Source organism: Trachypithecus francoisi, unplaced genomic scaffold (assembly GCF_009764315.1).
Source record: "Trachypithecus francoisi isolate TF-2019V2 unplaced genomic scaffold, Tfra_2.0 Lachesis_group10, whole genome shotgun sequence".
Classification (NCBI taxonomy): Eukaryota; Metazoa; Chordata; class Mammalia; order Primates; family Cercopithecidae; genus Trachypithecus; species Trachypithecus francoisi.
The window spans coordinates 77430107-77454721 of NW_022681455.1; the positions used below are offsets into that span (position 1 = coordinate 77430107).

The 24615-nt window shown below is 45.0% G+C and overlaps 1 protein-coding gene across 2 annotated transcripts; it reads right to left on the reverse strand.

The window, feature by feature from the left end:
• Positions 1-1764: 1764 nt before the first annotated feature.
• TMEM159 (transmembrane protein 159) lies at positions 1765-24416 on the reverse strand. Of its 2 annotated transcripts, none has more exons than XM_033217791.1 (5): positions 24297-24416; positions 21769-21954; positions 12535-12703; positions 8641-8779; positions 1765-2270 (listed from the first exon to the last, which is right to left on the reverse strand). In XM_033217791.1, the coding sequence occupies exons 2-5, from the start codon at positions 21862-21864 to the stop codon at positions 2189-2191; spliced, it is 486 nt and encodes a 161-aa protein (XP_033073682.1). In that variant the 5' UTR covers positions 21865-21954; positions 24297-24416; the 3' UTR covers positions 1765-2188. The 2 variants fall into 2 exon arrangements, with proteins under 2 accessions (XP_033073682.1, XP_033073683.1); XM_033217792.1 differs by having other exon boundaries at positions 21769-22061; positions 24297-24385.
• Positions 24417-24615: the final 199 nt, after the last annotated feature.

Consider the following 24615-nt stretch of genomic DNA (forward strand, 5'->3'; position numbering starts at 1 on the left):
AGTGTTCGTGATTGTGCATGCATGATTACGTTCCCTAAGAATGTAATGTCTGTCTTGCTGAGAGGCTCTCCCTTGATGGCTTTGAAGAAGCGTTGGCCACACTGAGCTGTCATGGGGAGAAGAATGTGCATCAAGGAACTGAAAGCTTAAGTCCTGTTGCCAGCTGGATGCTACCAACAACCATGCGAGCTTGGAATGTGGTCCTTCCCCAGTTGGATGCCAAATGAGAACACAGCCCTGATGACACCGTGATCACTGGCTTACAAAAGATCTAGCCAAGCTATACCTGGAACCCTAACACATGAAGAATGTGAGATAAGAAATGCCTGTTCTTTTAAGCCAATAGTTGGTGGAAAACTGTTACATAGTAACAGGTAACTAATGTGCTTGCTCACTCACTCTTGCATTAGAAAGAAAACTTCAGGAGGGAGAACAGGGACCCTTGCATTCTTCATTATTAAAGCTGCAGAACACAGCTGGGCAGACAGCATAGAGAGATAATATCAGACACTTGCATGAATAAAGGAAACATCCAATAAACAGTAAATGTTAATATTGACAGTTATATTAATAGTGGGCTGATCTATTGCCTCCCCTGTTTCTTGAATGGAGACCATCCCAGCCCTGTCCCATCTGCATATCCCATCCTCCTAGCCACTGTAACTGGTCTGGGGTCACTCACATGACCCAAGTCTGTCCAATCAGAGCCAAACCCAGAATATTTGTATATACTGTTGGGAAAAAGCAGTTTTCTTGCCCAGAATGGAGCTCCTAGGACCTCCACAAGGAGCGGGACTGCCTGCAAAAGCAGCTTACGCTGAGGAAAGCTGTACTGAGAGATGAGAGGTGAGAGATGCCTAATGACACCACCTGAGCCCCTGGAATCAGGAGCACCTCAAGATCTACCCCTTGGCTTTTGGTTGAGTGAAACTAATCCTTTTCCCCACCACCCCTCTCTTTAAAGTAATGTGGAATTGGGTGTTTATCACGAGCAACTTAAAAAATCCCTATTACCCAGCACCAGTCATGAAATTGACAGAGGAATAGGCAGGTCTGACGTATGGAGCAGAAGGGAAAAAGAGTAAAGGAAAAAAGCCCACTCAAATAAATATTGAATGAAATGCCACAGCAAATAAACCACTCAATAATTCCACTAGGAAATCCCGTAGGAAGTTTTATTTTTACTTTTTAGTCCTTTAGCACTGGCTTAGGCTGGGCACGGTGGCTCATGCCTGTAATCCCAACACTTTGGTAGGCTGAGGCGGGTGGATCACCTGAGGTCAGGAGCTCGAGACCAGCCTGACCAACATGGTGAAACCCCATCTGTACTAAGAAAAAAAACACACAAAAAACTAGTCAGGCACAGTGGCTGGTACCACTTGGGAGGCTGAGGCAGGAGACTTGCTTGAACCTGGGAGTTGGAGGTTGCAGTGAGCCGAGACTGCACCATTGCACTGTACCCTGGGCAACAAGAGGGAAACTCCGTCTCAAAAAAAAAAAAAAAAAAAGAAAGAAAGAAAGAAATGACTTAACAGGACAAGCTCTTTAAAACAATACAAAAGTACCAAGTGCAAACATGTAAAAGATTAACAGCACTTAACAGTACTCAACAGTAACCGTGGAAACTACACCTTTAGACTTTTTTGAAAATACTCTTGGCCACAAAGTTATATTTGGACTCTATTTTCCAACTTGGAGAGGCCAAATGTTGCTGTTCTTTCTGATAAAAAGCAAATACCACAGAAGGGCTTGTTCTGTTTTGGATTTTTCTTTTTCATCTTGTTTCACATGAGTGAAAAAATTAACAGCTGCCCTCATTTCTGAAAACAAAAAACTATAAACAACCACTGTTGCTCCCAATGGGACCGTTCGACATAAGCCCTGAGGCTTTGGGTTCAATGGGCTAGAGTCTAGAAGCCCAGGACCCTGCCAAGGTCAAGTCTGCATATTTGGGGCAGGGTGAGCTGTTGAACCATCGCATTTCTCTGCTGCTTCTTTACATGGGAACCAACACAAAAACAACACAATCCCTAAATTGGCTGCTGCAGGATCCTACAAATAAGTGAAAAAGCAAGAGGACACAGCCAAGGAGTGCTTGCTACCCAGCCCCCTTCTTCTGAGCCATAATCCCAAGGGGTGAGTATGATCCAGCAGTACTTGAAAAGAAGCCTGGCCTCTGAGCAGCCACTCATTCCTGGTAAAGCCCCTCGAAGTCTGCAGACTTCATGGCTGGCAGAAAGTCACCACTGGTGTTTTGCTGTGTCAGTGGTCTGTTGGATAAGAAGAAGAAATGGTTAGCTCTAGGTCTTCGGTAAAGAGAAACGTTGGAAGTGTGCATAGCTGAATACATGATGTTCTTTTTCCTGATTTATTTTTAGCTGCTTCTTGCAACCACACCAGGCCTATGCCCATTATACAGATGAAGAAACTGAGGACACAGGAAGTTAAAATAACCAGGTTAGGAGTAGGGTTACAGCCCCTTTTCTATCTTCTAATTTGGATATTTATTATGTTTTTCTTAATTATCTGAGTCCTCACAACAACCCAGTGAGAATGGTAGATTAAGAGTAGCTATTTTGTCTATTTAACCAATGGACAAAAACTGAAATCAGAGAAGTCAAGCAGCCTGTTTCAAGACCACACAGCTAAAAAACATGCCAGGGTGGGGATTCAGTTCTTGACACCTTCCATGGAAAGGATTTCGGGGGGAGGATCGTATTAGTCAATTCTCACGTTGCTAATAAAGACCTGAGACTGGGTAATGTATAAAGAAAAAGAGGTTCCATGGACTCACAATTCCACATGGCTTGGGAGGCCTCACAATCATGGTGGAAGGCAAAGGAAGATCAGGGGCACTTCTTACATGGTGGCAGGCAAGAAAGCATGTGCAAGGGACATGCCCTTTATAAAACCATCAGATTTCGTGAGCCTTGTTCACTATCACGAGAACAGCAACCATGGGAAAAACCCACCCCATGATTCAATTACCTCCCACCAGGTCCCTCCCATGACATGCAGGGATTACAGGAGCTACAATTCAAGATGAAATTTGGGTGGGGACACAACCAAACCATATCGGGGGGAAAGGAAGAGAAACCAGTCTTCTTCAGTCCTTCTGACTGTCAGAAGGCTGTGAGAGAGGAAGTAGTGCTATTGATATTCACTCAATTGGATCCATGGTTTATCTTTGAATTTCAAAAAGCCTTGCCATCATTGACACCCCACTGTGGAAAACCACAGCACACGCCAGAGTTTGGCCGACCAGGAGATATTTCCCAAACCCTTCTCCTTACAAGTTTATGCTACAGAAGATGACACAGCTGAACATTCCCAGCTTAGAGTGGGGATATGCTTTGGATGTTTGTCCCCTCCAAATCTCAAGTTGAAATGTGATCACCAGTGTTGGAGGTGGGACTTGGTAGGGAGTATTTGGGTCTTGAGGGTGGATCCCTCATGAATAGCTTGGTGCCATCCTTGGGGAATGACTGAGTTCTTGCCCTGAGTTCATGCAAGATCCGGTTGTTTAAAAGAGTGTGGCACCTCCTTCCTCTCTCTCTTGGTCCTGCTCTCGCCGTGTGACACTGTCTCCCCTTCACCTTCCACCATGATAGGAAGCCACCCCGGCCCTCACCAGACGCAAATGTCAGTACCACGTTTCCTGTATGGCCTGCAGAACCATAAGCCAAAATAAACTTCTTTTCCTTGTAAATTACCCAATCTCAGATATTTCTTTAGAGCAATGCAAAAACAGACTAACACAAGTGGCCATCTGACAAAGTTCTAGTCAATGAAGTCTTCTGAAAGCATAGTGATGAGAGGTCCTGAGAAATATTTTACTCACATTGTAAAAAGGGTCAGACGCAATTTTTTTCTCGTTTTATCCTGCCTTGAAGGTAGCTGGTGCACCTGGAGCTGCAGCAGCTATCTTGTGGCCATGAGGTAGGAAACCAATGGGCTAAGGATGGCAACACAGTAAGGCAAAAGGTGCCTGGTATGTTGATATCACACAGCAGCTGCACCAGCCCTGGGCTGTCTCCAGTTTTTCATTAAGCAATAAAAAAAGTTCCCTGTGTGTTTAAACTAGTATCTACTTTGGTTTTTCTCGTTATTTGCCACCTAAACCATTCCTCCCTCATAACAAAAAACTAAGAAGCCTTTCCTTTTCTTAGTAAAGATATAAGAAAGCTAGTGACGCTCAGGCTGGTTTGGAAGATTATGACATGGGGCAGTGAATTTGGTGGCTCTACAAATAAACACAGCCACCCAGGGCCCCTTCTTCTCCCAAGCTGCAGGCCTGGGAGGTCTCGCTGTCTCCATAACAAAGCAGTGTGGTTTCGCCCCCAGAGGCTAGCTGATCTACACAGGACGCAAGTCAGTGTATTTGATCTAATATTGTTTAGTTGATTTTCATATGTAAGGGAAACTTACAGTTTTGTTCCCTTTTTCTTTCCTTTTTAAAAAATTTATGCTGTATATTATCTTTCATGTTTTAGGGCCAAAATTCCATTAAATCATGAAATAAATTGTATAGCTCCTCTTCCCTCCACTCCATGCTTTTGATCATTTAATGAGGGAGTTATCCTTTTTTTGAGTTATAAAGAATTCACTAATGCAGGCTGGGCACAGTGGCTCACACCTATAATCCCAGCACCTTGGGAGGCGGAGGCGGGTGGATCACTTGAGCTCAGGAATTCGAGACCAGCCTGGCCAACATGGTGAAACCCCACCTCTACTAACAATACAAAAATTAGCCATGCATGGTGGTGCACACCTATAATCCCAGCTACTTGGGAGGCTGAGGCAGAAGAATTGCTTGAACCCAGAAGGGAGAGGTTGTAGTGAGCCAAGATCAAGCCACTGCGCTCCAGCCTGGGTAAGAGTGAGACTCGTCTCAAAAAAAAAAAAAAGAATTCGCTAATGCAGGGGTTCGCAGATGAAAACTATGTTCACGATAACATGACCTAATTACAGGCCTTTTTCATTCACATTCTCTCACAAGGGAACAGTGCAATTTTTCAAAGTATATTTGGAAGATCTGCATGACTCAATGAACCAATATTCTCCCAATGACCAATGGGTAAAGTTACAAAATCATGCATGATAAAGATAAATTTGAAGTGTGAGATAGACCTGCAGATTTCGATAAAATAGAGTATAAAAATTTCACATTTTGGCCGGGCGCGGTGGCTCAAGCCTGTAATCCCAGCACTTTGGGAGGCCGAGACGGGTGGATCACGAGGTCAGGAGATCGAGACCATCCTGGCTAACACGGTGAAACCCCGTCTCTACTAAAAATACAAAAAAAAACTAGCCGGGCGAGGTGGCGGGCGCCTATAGTCCCAGCTACTCCGGAGGCTGAGGCAGGAGAATGGCGTAAACCCGGGAGGCAGAGCTTGCAGTGAGCCGAGATCCGGCCACTGCACTCCAGCCCGGGCGACAGAGCAAGACTCCGTCTCAAAAAAAAAAAAAAATTTCACATTTTATCTAACCTTTAACAAACTACCACTTATGGAGTTTTGGTGTACTATCATAGAATATCCACAATCGTTTAAAACAGCTTAGCCTCCCTTTCCCAACCACACACTGAGTGATGCTGAGTCTTCTTCAGATACTTCAAACAAAACAACATAGTACAACAGAATGCATGCAGCCACACAAACGAGAAGCCAGCTGACAACTGTTAAGGCAGATATGAAAGAGATTTGTAAAATGTAAAACCATACCACTCACAACTTTCATTTTGTTTTGGAAAATATAGTTACTTTTCATTAAAATTTGTTATTTATATCAACAGGTAATATTGCTCCTTTTAAATGAAGAGATATTTTTAAAATTTATGTTATGATTTCTAATAGAATCATTATTTCAGAACAAGGAACAGTGAGGAAGAAAATTTTAAAAAAAGAAATAATTATTAATACTTTTTTTTTTTTTTTCAGACAGAGTCTAGCTCTGTCACCCAGGCTGGAGTGCAGTGGTACAATCATAGCTCACTGCGCCCCCAACCTCCCAGGCTCAGGCCATCCTCCCTCCTCAACCTCTTGAGTAGCTGGGACCACAGGCATGCACCACTATGCCCAGCTAATATTTAATTTGATTTAATGTAATTTATGTTATGTTTAATTTATTTTATTATATATAGTTTTATGTCATGTTATTTATTTTATTTTATATTTCACCTCATTTCATTTGTTTTTTGAGATAGGGTCTTACTCTGTTGCCCAGGCTGGAGTGCAGTGGTGTGATCACAGCTCACTGCAGCCTTGAACTCCCGGGCCCAAATGATCCTCCCATCTCAGCCTCCTGAGTAGCTGGGACTACAGGCATGCACTACCACACCTGGCTAAGTTTTGTATTTTTTTGTAGAGATGTGATCTCACCATGTTGCCTAGGTTGGTCTTAAACTCCTGGCCTCAAGTGATCTTCCCTCTTTGGCCTCCCAAAGTGGTACTAATGTAATTAACTACATAAATAAAATCTCTTTGGAGGCCTCAATAATTTTTAAGAAGGTAAAAAAGTGACCTGAGAACAAAAAGCTTAAGAACCTCTGCCCACGTGGAAACAGCTGGTTGGCAGCAATAGGGGAGGATAAGGAGATCACGTACAAATCCTGGATTTCTTTTTCAATTTTTTCATTGATAAGTAGGGAGTCCGATTTTGCTACTTCCTGTGGCATAATTTTTAAGAACTTACCCTATTATGGCAGGGTTCAGAGACAGGGAGGAATTTTATTTCAGAAGCATCACCTTCAGTGTGAAAAATAGGCCAATATTTCTCCTTTCATGTCTTTTAAGACTGGGAGTGAGTCAGTGCCTCACGCCTGTAATCCCAGTCCATTGAGAGGCCAGCGGGGGAGGATTGCTTGAAGCCAGGAGTTTGAGAACAGCCTGGACAACAGAGCAAGACCCCATTTTATAAGTAAAATACAAATGAACAAACAAAAGACTAAGAGCGATCAAAGCGATTTATGAAAAGGTGAATATGACTCCAGGGATATCAATTAAGCAATCCTATGAGAGCCATCCTTGAGCAATTTTATATTACACCCACTTCACCCTTTATTTCTCAACATAGGAATAATAACAGGATAACCTTTTGGTAAGGAGTTCAAGGGCTGTTTGGTAGAAAAACAGAACTCAGGATATCGGTTCTTACGGAACAATGGTTGGCCAAATCCAGCAAGCTGCCTGTCTTTGTAAATAAACTTTCATTGGAATACAGCCATGCCCATTCATTTACTTCCTGGTCTGCGCTGCCTTCATGCTACAGCAACAGAGTTGACTAACTGCAACAGAGACTGTATTACTTACTAAATACTTGCTATCTGGCCCTTTCCAGAAATTGCCAACTCCTGTTTTAGAAAGTCACTCTGTATCCTGATTAAGAGGGCTTTGGAATTAACTGACCTGGATTTAAGTCCCTTCTGTGCTACTCTCAGCTTAAGGGACTTGGCTTCATTTTCCTTATAATAGAAAGGGGCTAAATTGTAAGGATGACATAAGATAAGGCCTGGAAAGTGTTTAAGAGAGTCCCTGGCACAGAGCAAGTGCTCACTAGCACTATCATCAACGTAGCAGGAGCTTAAATGAAGTATGATGAACTTGGGACTTAGATTCTAAAACCAACATACAGGACAAAAAGAAAGCATTAAAATAAATCTCCTTTGAAAATCCCTTAGGTGGGTGGCACATTATAGACAAACACAGAGTCTCCCAGTAAGGCCAACATAGCTGGTTTTTCCCTCCAGCATTTAAGTAGATCGCTGTTGTTTGACTCGATGCCCCAGATGAAGTAGCTGGCATTGAAGAGCCATATTGTAGGAACAAAAATCTATATATTCAAACATGAGGCTCACACTTAGTTAGTGAGAAACTCACATTCTCAAGAGCAGAGGGGATCGACAGACTTTGGGGACAGAAGATTCACAGCTCCCATGCTGTACCGCTTTGGGTGACAGACATGTCTGGTGGGTCATTTTTCTCCTGTGCCTCTCCGCCCCACCCCACCAAAGAAAACCACCTAATTTGACATTTGTAAATTAAATGGACATCTTTTAAAAGGAATCAATAATACTGATAGAGTTGCTATGACAATGAAATGTGTATACCTGATGGAAAATGACAGCTATTGCTTTGTTTAAAATTCCATGGTAAATTTCCATGTGATGCCTGGCATACACGGGGAACTACGAGAAACACCTGGGTCTTACAAGTCTCCTTCTCGACATCAACTAGGATTACGGTTTTATTTGTGAAAATTCCCTCAAGTGGCAAAGATTAAATTACTCAGCAGAGTGTGGTGGCTCACGCCTGTGGTCCCTGCACTTTGGGAGGCAGAGGCAGGAAGACTGCTTGAGCCCAGGAGTTAGAGAACAGCCTGGGCAACATAGCAAGACTCTGTCTCTACAAAAAATAAAAAATATTAAAATTAGCCGGGCATGATGGCATGCACCTGTAGCCCCAGCTACTTGGGAGGCTCAGGCAGAAGAACTGCTTGAGCCTGGGAGGTTGAGGCTGCAGTGAGCTATGTTCATGCCACTGCACTCCAGCCTGAGTGACAGAGTGAAGCCTTGTCTCAAAAAAAAAAAAAAAAAAAGTAGAAAGATTAAAAAAATAAATTATTCCATGGACATGTATTTACCTGGGAGAAAACCAGTAGTTGATGAGGCTGGAGACCACTACATAGGATGCTATCATCATCCCCGACATGACGAGTGACACGAAGCCCAAACCACAGAGGATGCAGAGCAGTGAGAGGCCACCCACAGCGATGACCAATCCTAGGAGGAGAACGTGGTTAGGAGAAGTGTTCATCTCAAACAGGTTGAAAAGTGGCAGACCCCAGGGTCAGTGCATTTAAAATAACGTCAGCTAACTCAGATTATTAAAGTAAGGAGATTTCCCACAAAAACCCAGATTTTTGGCATCACTTAAAAAAAGGAGGCGATATGGGCACCTGAGTGGGCATCGAACCATGGCAGCAACTGGCTGGCCCTCCCATTGCTTCCAGTCCCCATAGTTCCCAAACTGCATCACACATGGGCCGCTTTGCTCATTTTGTCTTTTTTTTAATTTTCTTTTTTGAGACGGAGTCTTGCTCTGCCTCCCAGGCTGGAGTGCAGTGGCGTGATTTCAGCTCACTGCAACCTCCGCCTCCCAGGTTCAAGCGATTCCTGGCTTCAGCCTCCTGATGAGCTGGGATTACAGGCGCCCACCACCATGCCCAGCTAATTTTTGTATTTTTAGAGAAGATGGGGTTTCACTATGTTGGCCAGGCTGGTCTTGAACTCCTGACCTCAAGTGATCCACCCACTTCCCAAAGTGCTGAGATTACAGGTGTGAGCCACCACAACCAGCCTGCTCATTTTGTCTTGCCCGTAGGTGTTGGAGTTTGAGATCCCTTTATCCTCAAGGTCAAAGATGAACTTCCAAAGGGATCCTCCTGAGGAGTCAGCCAAGGCTGTACTGGGGGAGGTAAATTATCTCCAATGTCTCAAACTGCATAATAAATGCCATTATTTACACTTACTTACAAGCTATAAGAAAAAAAGGTCATGCAGACTAAAGCAAAATCTAGATGCAGCTTTTGATGGCATCCTTGAAAATCCAGCCTGTCAACCATCACATTTTAATCTTAAGGTCTGATTGGTCATTTTTATGGAGCATTTAAAATGCCATTTTAATATACCATTCCCATTCTGAATGGGAATATTAATGAATTACCATCTAATACGTCCAAGGAAAATACATTTTTTCATAATGTGGGGTCCATGGGAGGAAAAGAATAAAAAGTACAAGGAAAAGATCATGAAGAACAAATAACATGGCAAGTATCGTACGGCTGACATCCTTCCCTTTGCTTTGCGAGTGGTCAGTTAGCCCAGTACTCCTCCCACAGCTACAATGATGGTTTCAGGGAGGGACCCTGAAAAGGCTGGAAGAGGACATCAACAGATGTGCTGCCTTTTCATAAAGATTTGCAAAATTTTAGATCAGTGGTTTTCAAAGTGTGGTGCCAACCACCTGCATCAGAATCAGGTGCATCAAGGAAGCTTGTGAAAAATTCAGATTTCTAAACCCCACTCCAGACCTACTAAAATAGCACTCTCTGGATGAGGCCTGGAAGTCTGCATTTTCTTTCTCTTTTTTTCTTTTTTTTAAGAGACAGAGTCTTGCTCTGTTGCCCAGGCTGGAGTGCAGTGGTACAATCATAGCTCACTACAGCCTCAACTGCCTGGGCTCAAGCGATCCTCTCACTTCAGCCTCCTGAGTAGCTGGGACTACAGACACACACCACTTCCTTCTTTCTTTCTTTCCTTTTTCCTTTCCCTCCCTCCCTCCTCCCTCCTCTCTCTCTCTCTCTCTCTCTTCTTTCTTTTTTGAAACAGGGTCTCACTCTTATCACCCAGGCTGGAATACAATGGTGCAATCTCGGCTCACTGCAACCTCCACCTCCCAGGCTCAAGTGATTCTACTGTCTCAGCCTCCCGAGTAGCTGGGATTACAGGTGCCTGCCACCATGTCCAGCTAATTTTTTGTATTTTTAGTAGAGACGGGGTTTCACCACGTTGGCCAGGCTGGTCACGAACTCCTGACCTCAGGTGATCTGCCCTCCTCAGCCTCCCAAAGTGTTGGGATTACAGGCGTGAGCCACCGTGCCTGGCCTCCTTTTTTTTCTTTTAAAGAGATAGAGGGGAATCTTGCTATGTTGCCCAGAATGGTCTTGAACTCCTGGTCTCAAGAGATTCAAAGTCGGTAATTTGATAAAGGAAGTAAGATTTATACACACTCAGAGCTGGGTGCAGTGGCTCACACCTGTAATCCCAGCACTTTGGGAGGCCGACGTGGGCAGATTACTTGAGGTCAGGAATTCAAGACCATCCTGGCCAACATGGCGAAACCTCGTCTCTACCAAAAATACAAAAATTAGTCGGGGATGGTGGGACATGCCTGTAATCCCAGCTACTTGGGAGGCTGAGGCAGGAGAATTGCCTGAACCCGGGAGGCAGAGGTTGCAGTGAGCTGAGATCATGCCACTGCATTCCAGGCTGGGCGACACAGCGAGACTCCATCTAGAAAAACAAAAAGATTTAAATACACTCAGCTTCAAGAACCACTATTCTAGAGGCTTTGCACATGCTGTTCTCTTGTCCAAAAGGCCCTTCCTTGCCCACCCTGAGGCAAAGTTGTTACGCATCTTTAAAGTCTTGTCTGCTGTAAAGCTTTGCATGGTACCACCAAAATGTAATGGCTCTCTCCTTTCTCTGTAAATTTCCTTTCTTACGGTACTCATTCATTCCTCCACCCATTCATTCATGCATTCACCCATCTATCCTTCAACATTTACTCAAAAACCACTCTGCCAGGCTGTATTTGGCTCATCCACTGACCATGCCTACTTTTTCCTTCAAGTGTAAACTGCTTTGTCCCTAGGGCAAATAAACAGCCCTGGGTGCTCTTAGCTCTGGGAAGCCATGGAATGGACCGGAAGTGATCACCTGACCCACTGGCCACCATCTCTCTGGCCACTTGCCTGTGGTGTGTGATCTGATTTGAAAAGGCAAAGTGAGCCAATCAGATTTGCTTTCCCAGTAATTTGAACTTAGGAATACAGGGAGAAGTTGACTGTTGGTAGTGGAACTTCAGGAAAAAGGGTGAAGGTGGTCTCTAGTACCTAGCGAGGCATCTGGCATGCAGTAGGTACCCAGTAACTTACTGTGGAATGAACAGCCTCCCTGCTTAACAATAATAGCTAGCATTCATTGAGAAGCTACTCTGTGCCATGTATTGTGTATTGTGCTAAGGACTTTATGGAGCCATATGTTTCAATCTTCACAACAACCTTTTGAGATTGTATTATTACATCTCTGTTTTACATATGAAGAATTTGAGGCCCAGAGAGGTAAACCACTTGCCCCAAATCACAGTGGTAGAGGTGGAATTTGAATGCAGACTCCAGAGTCCATGTTTTACCTACTCTGATAAGTTGCCTTGCTTGATGTGATTTTGACAAGAATGGCAGACAGCCAGGTGTGGTAGCTCATGCCCATAATCCCAGCAGTTTGTCAGGCTGAGGTGGGAGGATCACTTGAGCCCAGGAGTTTGAGACCAGCCTGGGCAACATAACAAGACCCCACCTCTTTTTTTTTTGAGATGGAGTCTCGCTCTGTCACCCAAGCTGGAGTGCAGTGGCCAGATCTCAGCTCACTGCAAGCTCCGCCTCCCGGGTTCACGCCATTCTCCTGCCTCAGCCTCCCGAGTAGCTGGGACTACAGGCGCCCGCCACCTCGCCCGGCTAGTTTTTTGTATTTTTTAGTAGAGACGGGGTTTCACCGTGTTAGCCAGGATGGTCTCGATCTCCTGACCTTGTGATCCGCCCGCCTCGGCCTCCCAAAGTGCTGGGATTACAGGCTTGAGCCACCGCGCCCGGCCAAGACCCCACCTCTTAAAAAAATTTAAAAATGGCAGATGCCCCAAAAGTATTGTTCTCCCAATTGAGTTATTTTCCAAGGGGGTGAATGACAGAACAGGCTACCTTCCAGTATGATGACCCCCAGCAGAGCAGCCAGGGACGTAAGCATCACGATGAGCAGGAAGAATCCCACAGGAACAGCTGACATGACAATGAACACGATCAAGGTGAAGGCAAGAAATGGATGCCTGTCCAAGTACTGACCCACTGGAGACTTCATAAAGGCCACCATCTGTGGGCAAAGGATGAAGAGCCAGGGTTAAGCACCACATCGGAACCCCAGGTTGAATGGATCTGCCCAAGCTGTGAGAATTACAACCAGAGGTTGTAAAGCCAGAAGGCTCATGCATTAAGAAGTCACTACAGGCCGGGTGCGGTGGCTCACGCCTGTAATCTCAACACTTTAGGAGGCCGAAGCGAGCGGATCACCTGAGGTCGGGAGTTCGAGACCAGCCTGACCAACATGGTGAAACCCCGTCTCTACTAAAAATACAAAATTTGTCAGGCATGGTGGTGTACGCCTGTAATCCTAGCTACTCGGGAGACTGAGGCAGGAGAATCGCTTAAACCCGGGAGGCGGAGGTTGTGGTGAGCCAAGGTCACGCCATTGCACTCCATTGCACAGCCTGGGCAACAAGAGCGAAACTCCATCTCAAAAAAAAAAAAAAGTCACTACAACAAGACTTCTCCCAAGACATGAGTCACCCAGGCAGCGATCTTAGGCAGCTGTGGGCAGGCGGCAAGTCTGAGGTCCCCACCCAAGGTCAAGTCCTGTGAAAGGAGGAAAGACCCAGTCATGGCTCTCCTGCCAAACACACACTCTTCAGAAGACCTCTTTGGCATATGGGTGCATTGATGTAAGGTACATACCATCTGCCTCCAGCTTTACAGCTGAGGTTCTCATAGTTGAAGCCACTCAGACGCAAACAGGCTTAGCTACTTGGATCACCTAGAAGCTTGTTAGAAATACAGAATCTGGCTGGGTGTGTAGCTCACACCTGTAATCCCAGCATTTTGGGAAGTCAAGGAGGGAAGATCGCTTGAAGCCAGGAGTTTGAGACCAGCCTGGGCAACAGAGCGAGATTCCATCTCTACAAAAAATTTAAAAACTAGCTCGGCATAGCGGCACACACCCACAGTCCTAGCTACTTGGGAGGCTGAGGCGGGAGGATCACTCGAGCCCAGGAGTTTGAGGCTGCAGTGAACTATGGATTGCACCACTGCATTCCAGCCTGGGCAACAGAGGGAGATCTTGTCTCCAAAAAAACGGGAAAAAAAAGGAAATGCAGAATCTCAGTCCCTGATGAATCAGACTCTGTCTTTTAAACAAGATTCTGCAGGTGTTGTGCATACACATTAAAGTTTGAGAAGCAATGAACTAAATCACTTGTCTAGAGTCGCAGAGCCTTCAAGTGACAAAATCTCACCACTAAAAGCTAATCACTTGTCTATTATTAAACATTAAAAGCATTATCATTATTAAAAGCATTATTAAAGTGATTAGCATTAAAAGCTAATGACTTGCTTATTATTAAGCATTAAAAGTATTACTATGAAAAGCATTATTCTATTATAATTATAATTATTATTATATAATTATTATATTAGTTATACATTATATTAGTATTAGTTATCAATATTAACATAGCATTAATTACATATTACATTATAAATATAATATAAATATATTATATATTCTATATAATATGTATATAATTATATGTATTATATTATATTTATATTACATTATTATAATAATTATTAAAAGCATTATTAAGCATGAAAAGCTAATCACCTGTCTATTATTAAGCATTAAAAGCTAAACACTTGTCTATACTTGTCTATTAAAAGCCAAGCTCAGCATTAAAAGCTAATCACTTGTCTATTATTAAGCATTAAAAGCTAATCACTTTGTCTAGAGTCCTACAGCCTCCAAGTGGCAAAATCTCAGCATTAAAAGCTAAGGCCTGGCTGGGCGCTGTGGCTCACACCTGTAATCCCAGCACTTTGGAATGCAGAGGTAGGCGGATCACCTGAGGTCAGGAGTTCAAGAACAGCCTGGCTAACATGGTGAAACCCAGACTCTTTTAAAAAACACAAAAATCAGCCAGGCGTGGTGGCCTGTGCCTGTAGTCCCAGCTACTAGGGAGGCTGAGGCATGAGAATCACTTGAGCCTGGGAGGCGGAGGTTGCAGTGAGCCAACATGGTGCCATTGCACTCCAGCCTGGGTGACAGAGTAAGTCTCTTTTTCTTTTTTTTGTTTGAGATGGAGTTTCACTCTTGTCGCCCAGGCTGGAGTGCAATGGCACGATCTCGGCTCACTGCAACCTCCGCATCCCGGGTTCAAGCCATTCTCCCGCCTCAGCCTCCCGAGTAGCTGGAATTACGGGCTCCCCCACCATGCCCAGCTAATTTTTGTATTTTTAGTAAAGACAGGGTTTCACTGTATTGGCCAGGTTGTTCTTGAACTCCTGACCTCAGGTGATGTGCCTACCTTGGTCTCCCAAAGTGCTGGGATTACAGGCGTGAGCCACCGTGCCTGGCGGCAAGTCTCCTTTGCAAAAAAAAAAAAAAGCAAAGGGCTAAGGTCTTGGACTCAAAATGGCCAATGCTTGCAATAGCTGCCACATCAAGTAAAAATACTTTTATGTCATCAACCTGGTTACCACAGTTGGCCACAGAATGTGACTAATACAAGTTTACGCTGTGTTAATAAATAGTTTATTTTCCTTCACCAGGCAAAAGGAATTTTGGATCTGACTAAAGGGAGGGAGACTGCTTTAACACAGAGCTGGCCATAGGCAAATCCACAAAGATAGGGTTCCCCCTCTCCTCCTTAGGCTCCATGCCTTCTCTCTCCTCAGTACTGGCATTCTAGATCCTGTTCATTCGAAAGGTACATAACCTTCCGCCATAACTGGTCCTTCCTGAGCCTCATCCCTAGGGCCTTGCAGGCCAGCAGATGAAAAGAAGACATAATTCAGGTCCCCGAAACACATGTGCCGCCTAGGAAGAAGAGTTTACCCAAGTGATTTAAACAGTGGGATTTTCAGGGCGAGTTGGAAGGCAGGAGGGGTTTGTGGTTCATGCTGAAAGAGCTAAAGTACAAGCCGCATCCTGTTTAAATAGAAGAGGCCATGCCAAGAAGCCACAGCCGTAGGTCTTGGGCTTCAGCATGGTCTCCTAAGAATTACTCTCGAGGCATGGCCAATTTCACTTCCTGCCAGGCCACAGGACGGCATAATGCTCACTGACCTCACTGCCTCCTGCTACCCTACCATTCTGACAAAAGCCACCCAAAAGCGTGCTATTTCACTTCTCTAGCCAGAGATGACTGTAGCAGGAATCACCTCGGAGCTGGCACTGCCTAGCCTGGACACTCCATCATCAGAGTCCAGTGAGATCCTGCTGTGTTGGGGCAGCTGAAAGTGAGCGACAGGCGGAGGGGCTGTGGGAGTCACCACACAGAATGTGGGCTGGTCCCTTGCGCTGTCTCAGGTCCTGACTTCTTTCCAGTTCTAATCCATATGCATCCTTATTTGATGCTCCCTGTGTCACCTGACCCTTACAATAAAAAGAACCACAGTGGGGAGGAGGAGATTGGCTCTCCAGGAAAGGGAGGCAGCAGTACACCAGTGAGTGTGCTGTGCTGGCGAGGGAAGGGCTGTGCAGTGGAAGGAGCTTGTGAGGCTGGGACACCAGGACACCAGGCTTGCTGGCTTACCCCTGGGCTGTCCATTACAGGCCACCTGTGCCATTCAGCACTTGGAATGCTCCTGTGACTGATGGCCTGGATTTCCAATTTAATTTAATTAAAATTTTAAAGCTGAGACTTGATTCAGTTGTTGGAAAAATTTTAAGTCTGTTTCAAATAGGTTGGGTATGCGAATCTATTTCACTGAATTGTAAGTTTTATAAAATCTGAATTGAGATTAAATATTTCCAGTGAAAATTTGGCATTGGAATTGAGATGTGCTCTAAGTGTATGAAAAAAACAATGCAAAATATCTCATTAATACTTTTTTATATTACCTGTTGAAATTACAGTGTTTTGGATATATCGTGCTAAATTAAGAATGTATTATTAAAATTAATCTCTGGCAAGGAACGGTGGCTCACGCCTGTAATCCCAGCACTTTGAGAGGCCGAGGTGGGCAGATTACTTGAGATCTGGAGTTCAAGACCAGCCTGGTCAACATGGTGAAACCCCGTTTCCAGTAAAAATACAAAAAAAATTAGTTAGGCAGAGTGATGCATGCCTCTAATCCCAGCTACTTGGGAGGCTGAGGCGGGAGAATCACTTGAACCTGGGAGTTGGAGGCTGCAGTGAGCCGAGATTGCGCCACTACACTACAGCCTGGGCGACAGAGCGAGACTCCATCTCAAGATAGATAGATAGATAAATAAATTAATTAATCTCATTTGTTTCTTTTTATGTTTTTTAATATAACTATTAAAAAACTTAAAATTATATATGTGGCTTACATAATATTTCTGCTAGACAGCACTCATTTAAATTTCATCTAGGGGAAAAAAACAGGGAACAAACTGCTGTCATTTGAGCAGAACTATGACATGATTAACGGAATGATTTAAGAAATATGAACCTACCAATCATGTGCAAGAGGCAGGGAGAAAGATTTGCAGGAAATCAGGCAAGATATACTGATGGTCAAGTCCAGGCTGACGGCACAGAGGGAAGCAGAGGGGGAGGAGGAGATGGGTGTGAAAGTGGAATGACAAAAGAAGGAATACACAGGACTTAGGGACAGTTTGGCACAGGGATATAAAAGGAAACAGGCAAGACTGTTCTATTTCAGTCCTTAAGGAATCCACCTTTTTCTTAGCCTTTTTTTTTTTTTTTTTTGAGATGGAGTTTCGCTCTGTTGTCCAGGCTGGGTGCAATGGCATGATCTCAGCTCACTGCAACTTCCGCTTCTGGAACTTCCAGGTTCAGGCGATTTCCAGCTAATATTTGTATTTTTTAGTAGACACGGGGTTTCACCATGTTGGCCAGGCTGGTCTCGAACTCCTGACCTGAAGTGATCTGCCCATCTTGGCCTCCCGAAGTGCTAGGATTACAGGCATCAGCCACTACGCCCCGCCATTCTTAGTCTTTTCTGAGTCTGGGCTCTATAATCAAAGAGAAAGTCATTCGGATATGCAAAGAGACCAAGATTCAGACGATTAAACCCAGCAATTGTCTTTTCCCAAGAAGTACAGCTGAGCTCCAGCCAGTCTGTCCCAGGAGGGGTGGACACGGTTCAACCACACCTAATAATAACAGAGAACATTCATTAAACACTCAGGTGCCAGGCACTGCTTTAAGCGCCTCCCATGTTATTTCCTCATTTATTTCTTCCTACAATGCTACGAGGTAGGTAAAAAAGAACGACCTAACACTATTTAAACTCGGGGGGTAGAACGTAGCAATTAACATTTCATTCTCATGGCAACAGAGGGGGATGCGATGGAAAGGTGGAAAGTGGGAGAGGTTATTATTCAGTAACATGCACTGTGATTTTCCATCACCAGCCTGGAGGTAGACACACAGGTTATCCAATCTAGACTCTACAAGTACAGTGCAGCACTGCAGAGCAGAGGAAGGCCAGGCCAAGACAGACTGACAAAATTACATGCCAGGCTCTGTGCTAAAGCCTTAAACAGCATCTCAGATAATCTTCATAACAAACCTCTGAGCCTGGCATTGCTCATTTTAGAAAAGAGAAGATGGTAGCTGGGCGTGGTGGCTCACTTCTGTAATCCCAGCATTTCAGGAGGCCAAGGCAGGAGGACTGCTTGAGGCCAAGAGTTTGAGACCAGCCTCAAGGACCAGTGAGAGACCTTGTCTCTCCAAAAAATATAATAAAACATTAGCTGAGTATGCTGGTATGCACCTGTAGTCCCAGCTACTCAGGAGGCTGAGGCTGGAGGGTTGCTTGAGACCAGGAGTTCGAGGCTACAGTAAGCCATGATTGCAGCACTGTACTCCAGCCTGAAAGACAGAGCAAGACTCTGTCTCAATAAAAAATAAATAAATAATTTTTAAAAAGGAGATGGAAATTCAGTGAGCCTAAGTGACTTGCCCAAGGTCAGACAAAGGCAGTGGGCTTCTAACGTAGGGACAATGTGGCCAGTATTTGAGAAAATGAAGGCTCCATCCACCTGGGATGATTCAGGAGCCAGGCAAATTCCCTGGTAGGAGAATGCAAAAAACAATCAACCATTCATTATCTTTTCCTACCAGGAGAAGGGCGAAGGGTCAGGACCATCTAAAACCACTGGTGGCCAGGCACAGTGGCTCATGCCTATAATCCCAGCACTTTGGGAGGCCGAAGTGGGTGGATTGCCTGAGGTCAGGAATTGGAGACCAGCCTGGCCAATATGGTGAGAAACCTGTCTCTACTAAAAATCCAAAAAAAAAAAAAAAAAAAAAAAAACAGGTGAACATGACTATTACCGAAGTTCAGGCAGGGCCAGGGTGAATGCCTAGTGCAGTGCTTGGCATACAGTCAGTGCCAAGAAATATGCAGTCAATCCTTGTTACTCACAATTCCATATTTGTAAATTTGCCTCCTCACTACAATTTATTTGTAACCTCAAAATGAATACTGGCAGTGTTTTTTGTTTTGCTTTTTGTTTGTTTGTTTTTTGAGACGGAGTCTCGCTCTGTCACCCAGGCTGGAGTGCAGTGGTGTGATCTTGGCTCACTGCAAGCTCCGCCTCCCAGGTTCACGCCATTCTCCTGCCTCAGCCTCCCGAGTAGCTGGGACTACAGGCATCCGCCACCACGCCTGGCTAATTTTTTGTATTTTTAGTAGAGACGGGGTTTCACCGTGTTAGCCAGGATGGTCTTGATCTCCTGACCTTGTGATCCACCCACCTCGGCCTCCCAAAGTGCTGGGATTACAGGCGTGAGCCACCGCACCCAGCCTGTTTTGTTTTGATTGAGACAGAGTCTTGCTGTCACCCTGCTGAAGTATAGTGGTGTGATCTTGGCTCCCTTCAACCTTCACCCCCTGGGTTCAAGCGATTCTTGTGCCTCAGCCTCCCAAAAGGCTAGGATTACAGGCACATGCCACCATACCCAGCTAATTTTTGTATTTTTAGTAGAGAAGGGGTTTCATCATGTTGGCCAGGCTTGTCTTGAACTTCTGGCTCAAGGGATCCACCTGCCTCGGTGTCCCAAAGTGCTGGGATTACAGGCGTGAACCACCGTGCTTGGCCCACAGTGCTTTTGGGGTCATTAGTGGACATGTCCACAACAGCAAAAGACGGAGTCACCTACCATGTACATTCCCAGCTGAGGTCAAGCAAGGTGACACTGAGCCTTCCTGTTTCGTCCTTTAAACGAGGGTCATAGTGGTCTATTTAGTGCCATGTTTATGCTTTAAGTTGGTGACTTTACCGTTGAAAATGGTCCCCAAGTGTAGTGCTGAAGTGTTCTCTAGCATTTCTAAGCATGAGAAGGCTGTAATGTGTCTTACGTTGTGTGATTAGCTTTAAGACGTGAGTCACAGTACCATTGTCGGCCCTGTTGGATCATTCAATGTTAATGATCAACAATATATACTAACATGTCTTTAAACAGAAATACACAGAAAACGAGGTTATGTACTGATCAGTTGACAAAAATGTTGTGACAGAGGCCCACAGCAACCGAATCCTGTATTTCCCCGAGGAGCGATGGTTTGGTATGTGCTAATTCAATGTCTGCAGTAACTTTATAGAACATAACTACCAGGGTTAATGAGAATCAGCTGTAAATGTGGAATGGGAGGAGGACCCTTCTTACTGAGCTAACTTTTAATAACAAGAGTCCCCGCCAGCTGGCAAGAAAGCTGCTTGTCCAATTTAAAAATAGCTTGGTAAATCCACAGAGAGTGCCAGATAAATTCTGGAGCAAGTCCAGAATTTATTGTTGTAGACTGCAAAGAAGCATCTCTTCAAGTAGCTCCGCTGCGCTATCCAATACAAACAACAAAAATACATCACAAAACAGTTCATTTTGTTACATATACATATGTATTTTTATAGGTATATTACATAGAAAAAAGGTCTAGAATGACATACAAAATGTTAACAGTATTATCTCTGAAAGCTCTTTTCCCTGACAAAATGCTGAAAGACATATAGAAGAAAGCAACAAGGATAAATATGCAAGAAAACAACATACTATCTTAAGTCCCATTGCCACTAAGTGGCTACTGAATACCTAAAAAGTGGCTAACTCAAATTGAAATGTACTAGAAGTGTAAAACACACACAGGGTTTCAAAGAGGGAGTACGAAAAAGAAGGTACAATGTCTCAAGAACATTTTTTCATTAATAATTTTGTATAAATAATTACATGTTGAAATATTTTTGATATCTTAGGTTAAATAAAAACATTATTAAAAATAATTTTTTTTTGGGAGACGGAGTCTCACTCTGTCACCCAGGCTGGAGTGCAGTGGCATAATCTCGGCTCACTGCAACCTCCGCCTCCCGGGTTCAAGTGATTCTCCTGCCTCAGCCTCCTGAGTAGCTGGGACTATAGGCGCTCACCATCACTCCTGCTGATTTTTGTATTTTTAATAGAGACAGGGTTTTACCATGTTGGCCAGGCTAGTCTCGAACTTCTGATCTCAAGTGATCCGGCCACCTCAGCCTCCCAAAGTGTGAGGATCACAGGCGGGAGCCACCGTGCCCAGCCAAAATTAATTTTACCTATTTCTTTTTACTTCTTAAATGTGGCTACTAGAAAAATTTTAAATTACATATGTGGCTCACGTCATATTTCTATTGGAGCTGGATTCCTAGTGGAACACTGAACTCAAATCTGAAGTAGGCTTTTGTCTCTCATTTTCAGGGTAACAGATAGGGCAAAAATCACAACCAAACCGAACCAAACAAACAAACAAAAAGGATGGTATCTGTGGCACAGAGTTCTTTATCCAGCTAAAGAACTGCATTTGCCATTAGTGGCAAATGACTCAATTTTGGCTTAAGAGATATAATTGGAAGTGTTGTGTGTGACTCCCAGGAAATCTCCTTAAATTGGAGGTGGCTTGTACATCTCTTTCCCCCTCTCCTCAAATCCTGTTGCCTGGAACATGGATACAATGGCTGATGCTCTTGAGTCATCGCAGACAAGGAGTTTGAAGGTCACAGCATAGACATGGCAGGGTGGTAAGCCAGAAAGATTCTTGACTTACCTCCAAATTTCTTCTACTGGAGAAAGAAATAACTTTCGATCTTGTTTACGCTAGTGTTATATTGGGATTTTCCATTATACACAGTGATTGGAAACTGACCTTTGAATTATTCTGGAAGGAGTCTATCAGCACAGACAGCTTCTTCTGCAGTTCTTGTAAGTTTCTTGAGATACTCCGGAGCTCCTCTTTTGCCATTCTGAAGCTCACTTCAATCTCTTTGGGGATGAATTCTCCTACCAGTAAATTCTCCAGCCCACGGTCCAGTGTCTCATGTCCTGTCTCTTGCTGTTACCAGAGGAAACAAAAGCTGTTAGTGGTCTTCAACCAAGTGGTTCCACGAGAGCTTCTACCATCCTCATACCTTGATGGCGGGCATGCAGATGGAGGGTAACCTGGCAATATTCACAACAATTTCAGATTGCACACACTTCAATCCAGGAATTTATCTTCCAGGAACATGATGGAAATAATCCAACAGGTATCTCAAAATGTACTAAAAGGCCATGCATTTCCTCCCTGTTTATAACATGTAATGACCAGCAAAACATTGGAAAGGAGCTAACTGTATTTCCATTAGGAGAAAATGGGTTAAATAATTATAAATTCAGTCATTGAAATGATAGTGTGACTGTTTCGTGATGTGAAAAGATGTTTATGATACTTTAAAATAAGATAAAATGTTAACAGTATTATCTCTGACAGCTTATATTTATTTTTTAGCTTGACAAAATGCTGAAAATACACAGAAAGCAAGAAAGCTGAATACACTATTTCAAATCTCATTTCCTTTTATTTTCCCTCGAAAGCTTTCCTTGTACAACGACAGCCTTGGCCTATTTCTCTTCTTTATTACTGTGCAGGTTGGCTCCCAATTCCATCATTCCATACATCATCATCTATTTACTTGCAGGTAAGTCTATCCCCACTTAGGAGAGCTGCGCCTTGGGGGCAGACAATAATTATACCCTAACTAAACTGCTTGGAATTTTGAGGGGGTGTCCCAATCTCACACAATTTTTACTTATTTTTAATAAAGGCAATTGGTTAAATTGGATATATTTTTTAACCCTTGTTGAGTTTTCAAATATAAAAAAAATCATTCTTATTTTATATTTCCCAGAACTGGCTGGACACAGATATGTTTTCCATTTCTCCTTTTAAACTGACCTCCTGACTTACAGTACAAATGCTTAAAAGATTCTGTCCACGTGGCCAAAATTAATTGAGAGATCACCACGTTTATTTATCACATTGACTATCCCACGTGCTAATTGCATTAGTTACAGGGGGTAATTTTATTTACTACTAAGCTGTACAGGGTCTCCTATATAAATTAAAGTGCATTTTAATCATCCCAGCTAGACATTCTCTGCTACTTCCCTTGTGTAAAACAAGAAACCCTTTGGAAGCGGAAGTTGAGGAGGGGACTAATCCCACGACCCCACATTCTCTCTCTGAAGCTGCCTCTGGCATACATCTTGAACTCGGGATGTTCCCAGAACTCAGTTCGCGTAATCTCATCTCTGCAGCAAGCTGAAACAAGCCCAGTTCCCCCTACAGGTCTCCTTTGGCCTGGGAGCCTCAAGTGCCACCCAGACCGGTTTGGGGAGTCCGATGGGAGAGTGTGTGGGGAGAATGCCATCGGCCACAGCCTTCAAATGCGTCTACCTGGCCACCAATTCCCAGACCCCCTGGTCACTCACTCCTCGGAGGGGCCTCCCCAGCCACAGAGGTGTCTCCCGAGAAGGGAAAGCGTGGACCCGGCGCGGCCAAGGAGTGCCCCGCCTTCTTCACGCCTGGGGGACTGGGCCAGGCCAACACCAGCCAACCCTCTCCCCTTCCAAGGCTCCAAATAAATCTCCTGGCTCTCCCACCCCCGAATCTCCAGGAGCAAACGGCTCCCTCGAAAGTTCCATCTGGGAGGAGGGGTCACATCTCTGGTTGGGGGATGGGAGCTGCAGGGCGCCTCGAGCTTACGCTGGCCGCCCCTCCCCATCTGGGCTCAGCCTTTCAGCCTTCAAAAGTCAGGGAGACCCAAGGAGAGAAGGAAAGGAGTGAAGCGCAGGTGGAGAGGGGTTCCGCGTCCCAGAAGGCAGAGGCTGAATAATGGGAACTCAGAGGGGCGTCGAGTACTTTGTTATTAATTTGGGGGTAGAGAAGCCCCCTTTGATACTTGCAGATCTCTCTGCAGTGACGGGGAAGGGGACCTCGGTGGAGAAGAGGGGCTGGATGGTGAGGAGGGCGCCCGTTTTCAATAATCCTTGGGAGGTTTGCCTCGACGTCTTCCCCAGGTTCCCCAGAAAGGGGCACAGTCTCGGTGTGTGGTGGTGCTAGCTACCATTTTACCTAATCTAGTAGTGTGTGTGTGTTGGGGGGTGGCGGGGTGAGTGTGCTTTGAGGGGTGGGGAGGAATCGTGTCTCCTCGTGCGCTCCCAGCCCCGTCCCGGTGACTCACAGGCAGGAGACGCCCCTTATACTAACCCCGGGGCAGAAAGCTACGGGGCGTGGGACCCCGATTGCGCGCTCACGCCGTCGCCTCCGCGCTCCTCCGCTGTCCCCGCCCGGCGAGGGGGGGGTCTAGCCACCCGGGGCACCCAGACCACCACCCCCAAGCTCCGAGCTCTCACCTGCTCCTGGCGGCCGAGCAGCCCCCACCGCGTTTGCAGGCGGAGCGAAGAGAGGCAGGAGGAGGAGCAAGAGAAGGAAGGAAAGAGCGTCCCGGGAGGGAAGCCCGAGCCGCCTGCCTCCGCCCCTTGGCCCGGGCACCGCCCCTCGGCTCTGCTCTGCTCTGCTGGGCTCGCCCCGCCCGTGGCCGGAAGGATCCGGCAAAAGCGCGCCAAGGCCCCGCGCCCAGGCCTTTGCCAAGCGCGCTGCCTCCCACTGGCTTTCGGAGCCACTGGGGACAAGCTCCAAGAGGTTGACAGATGAGGAAACTGAGACTCAGAG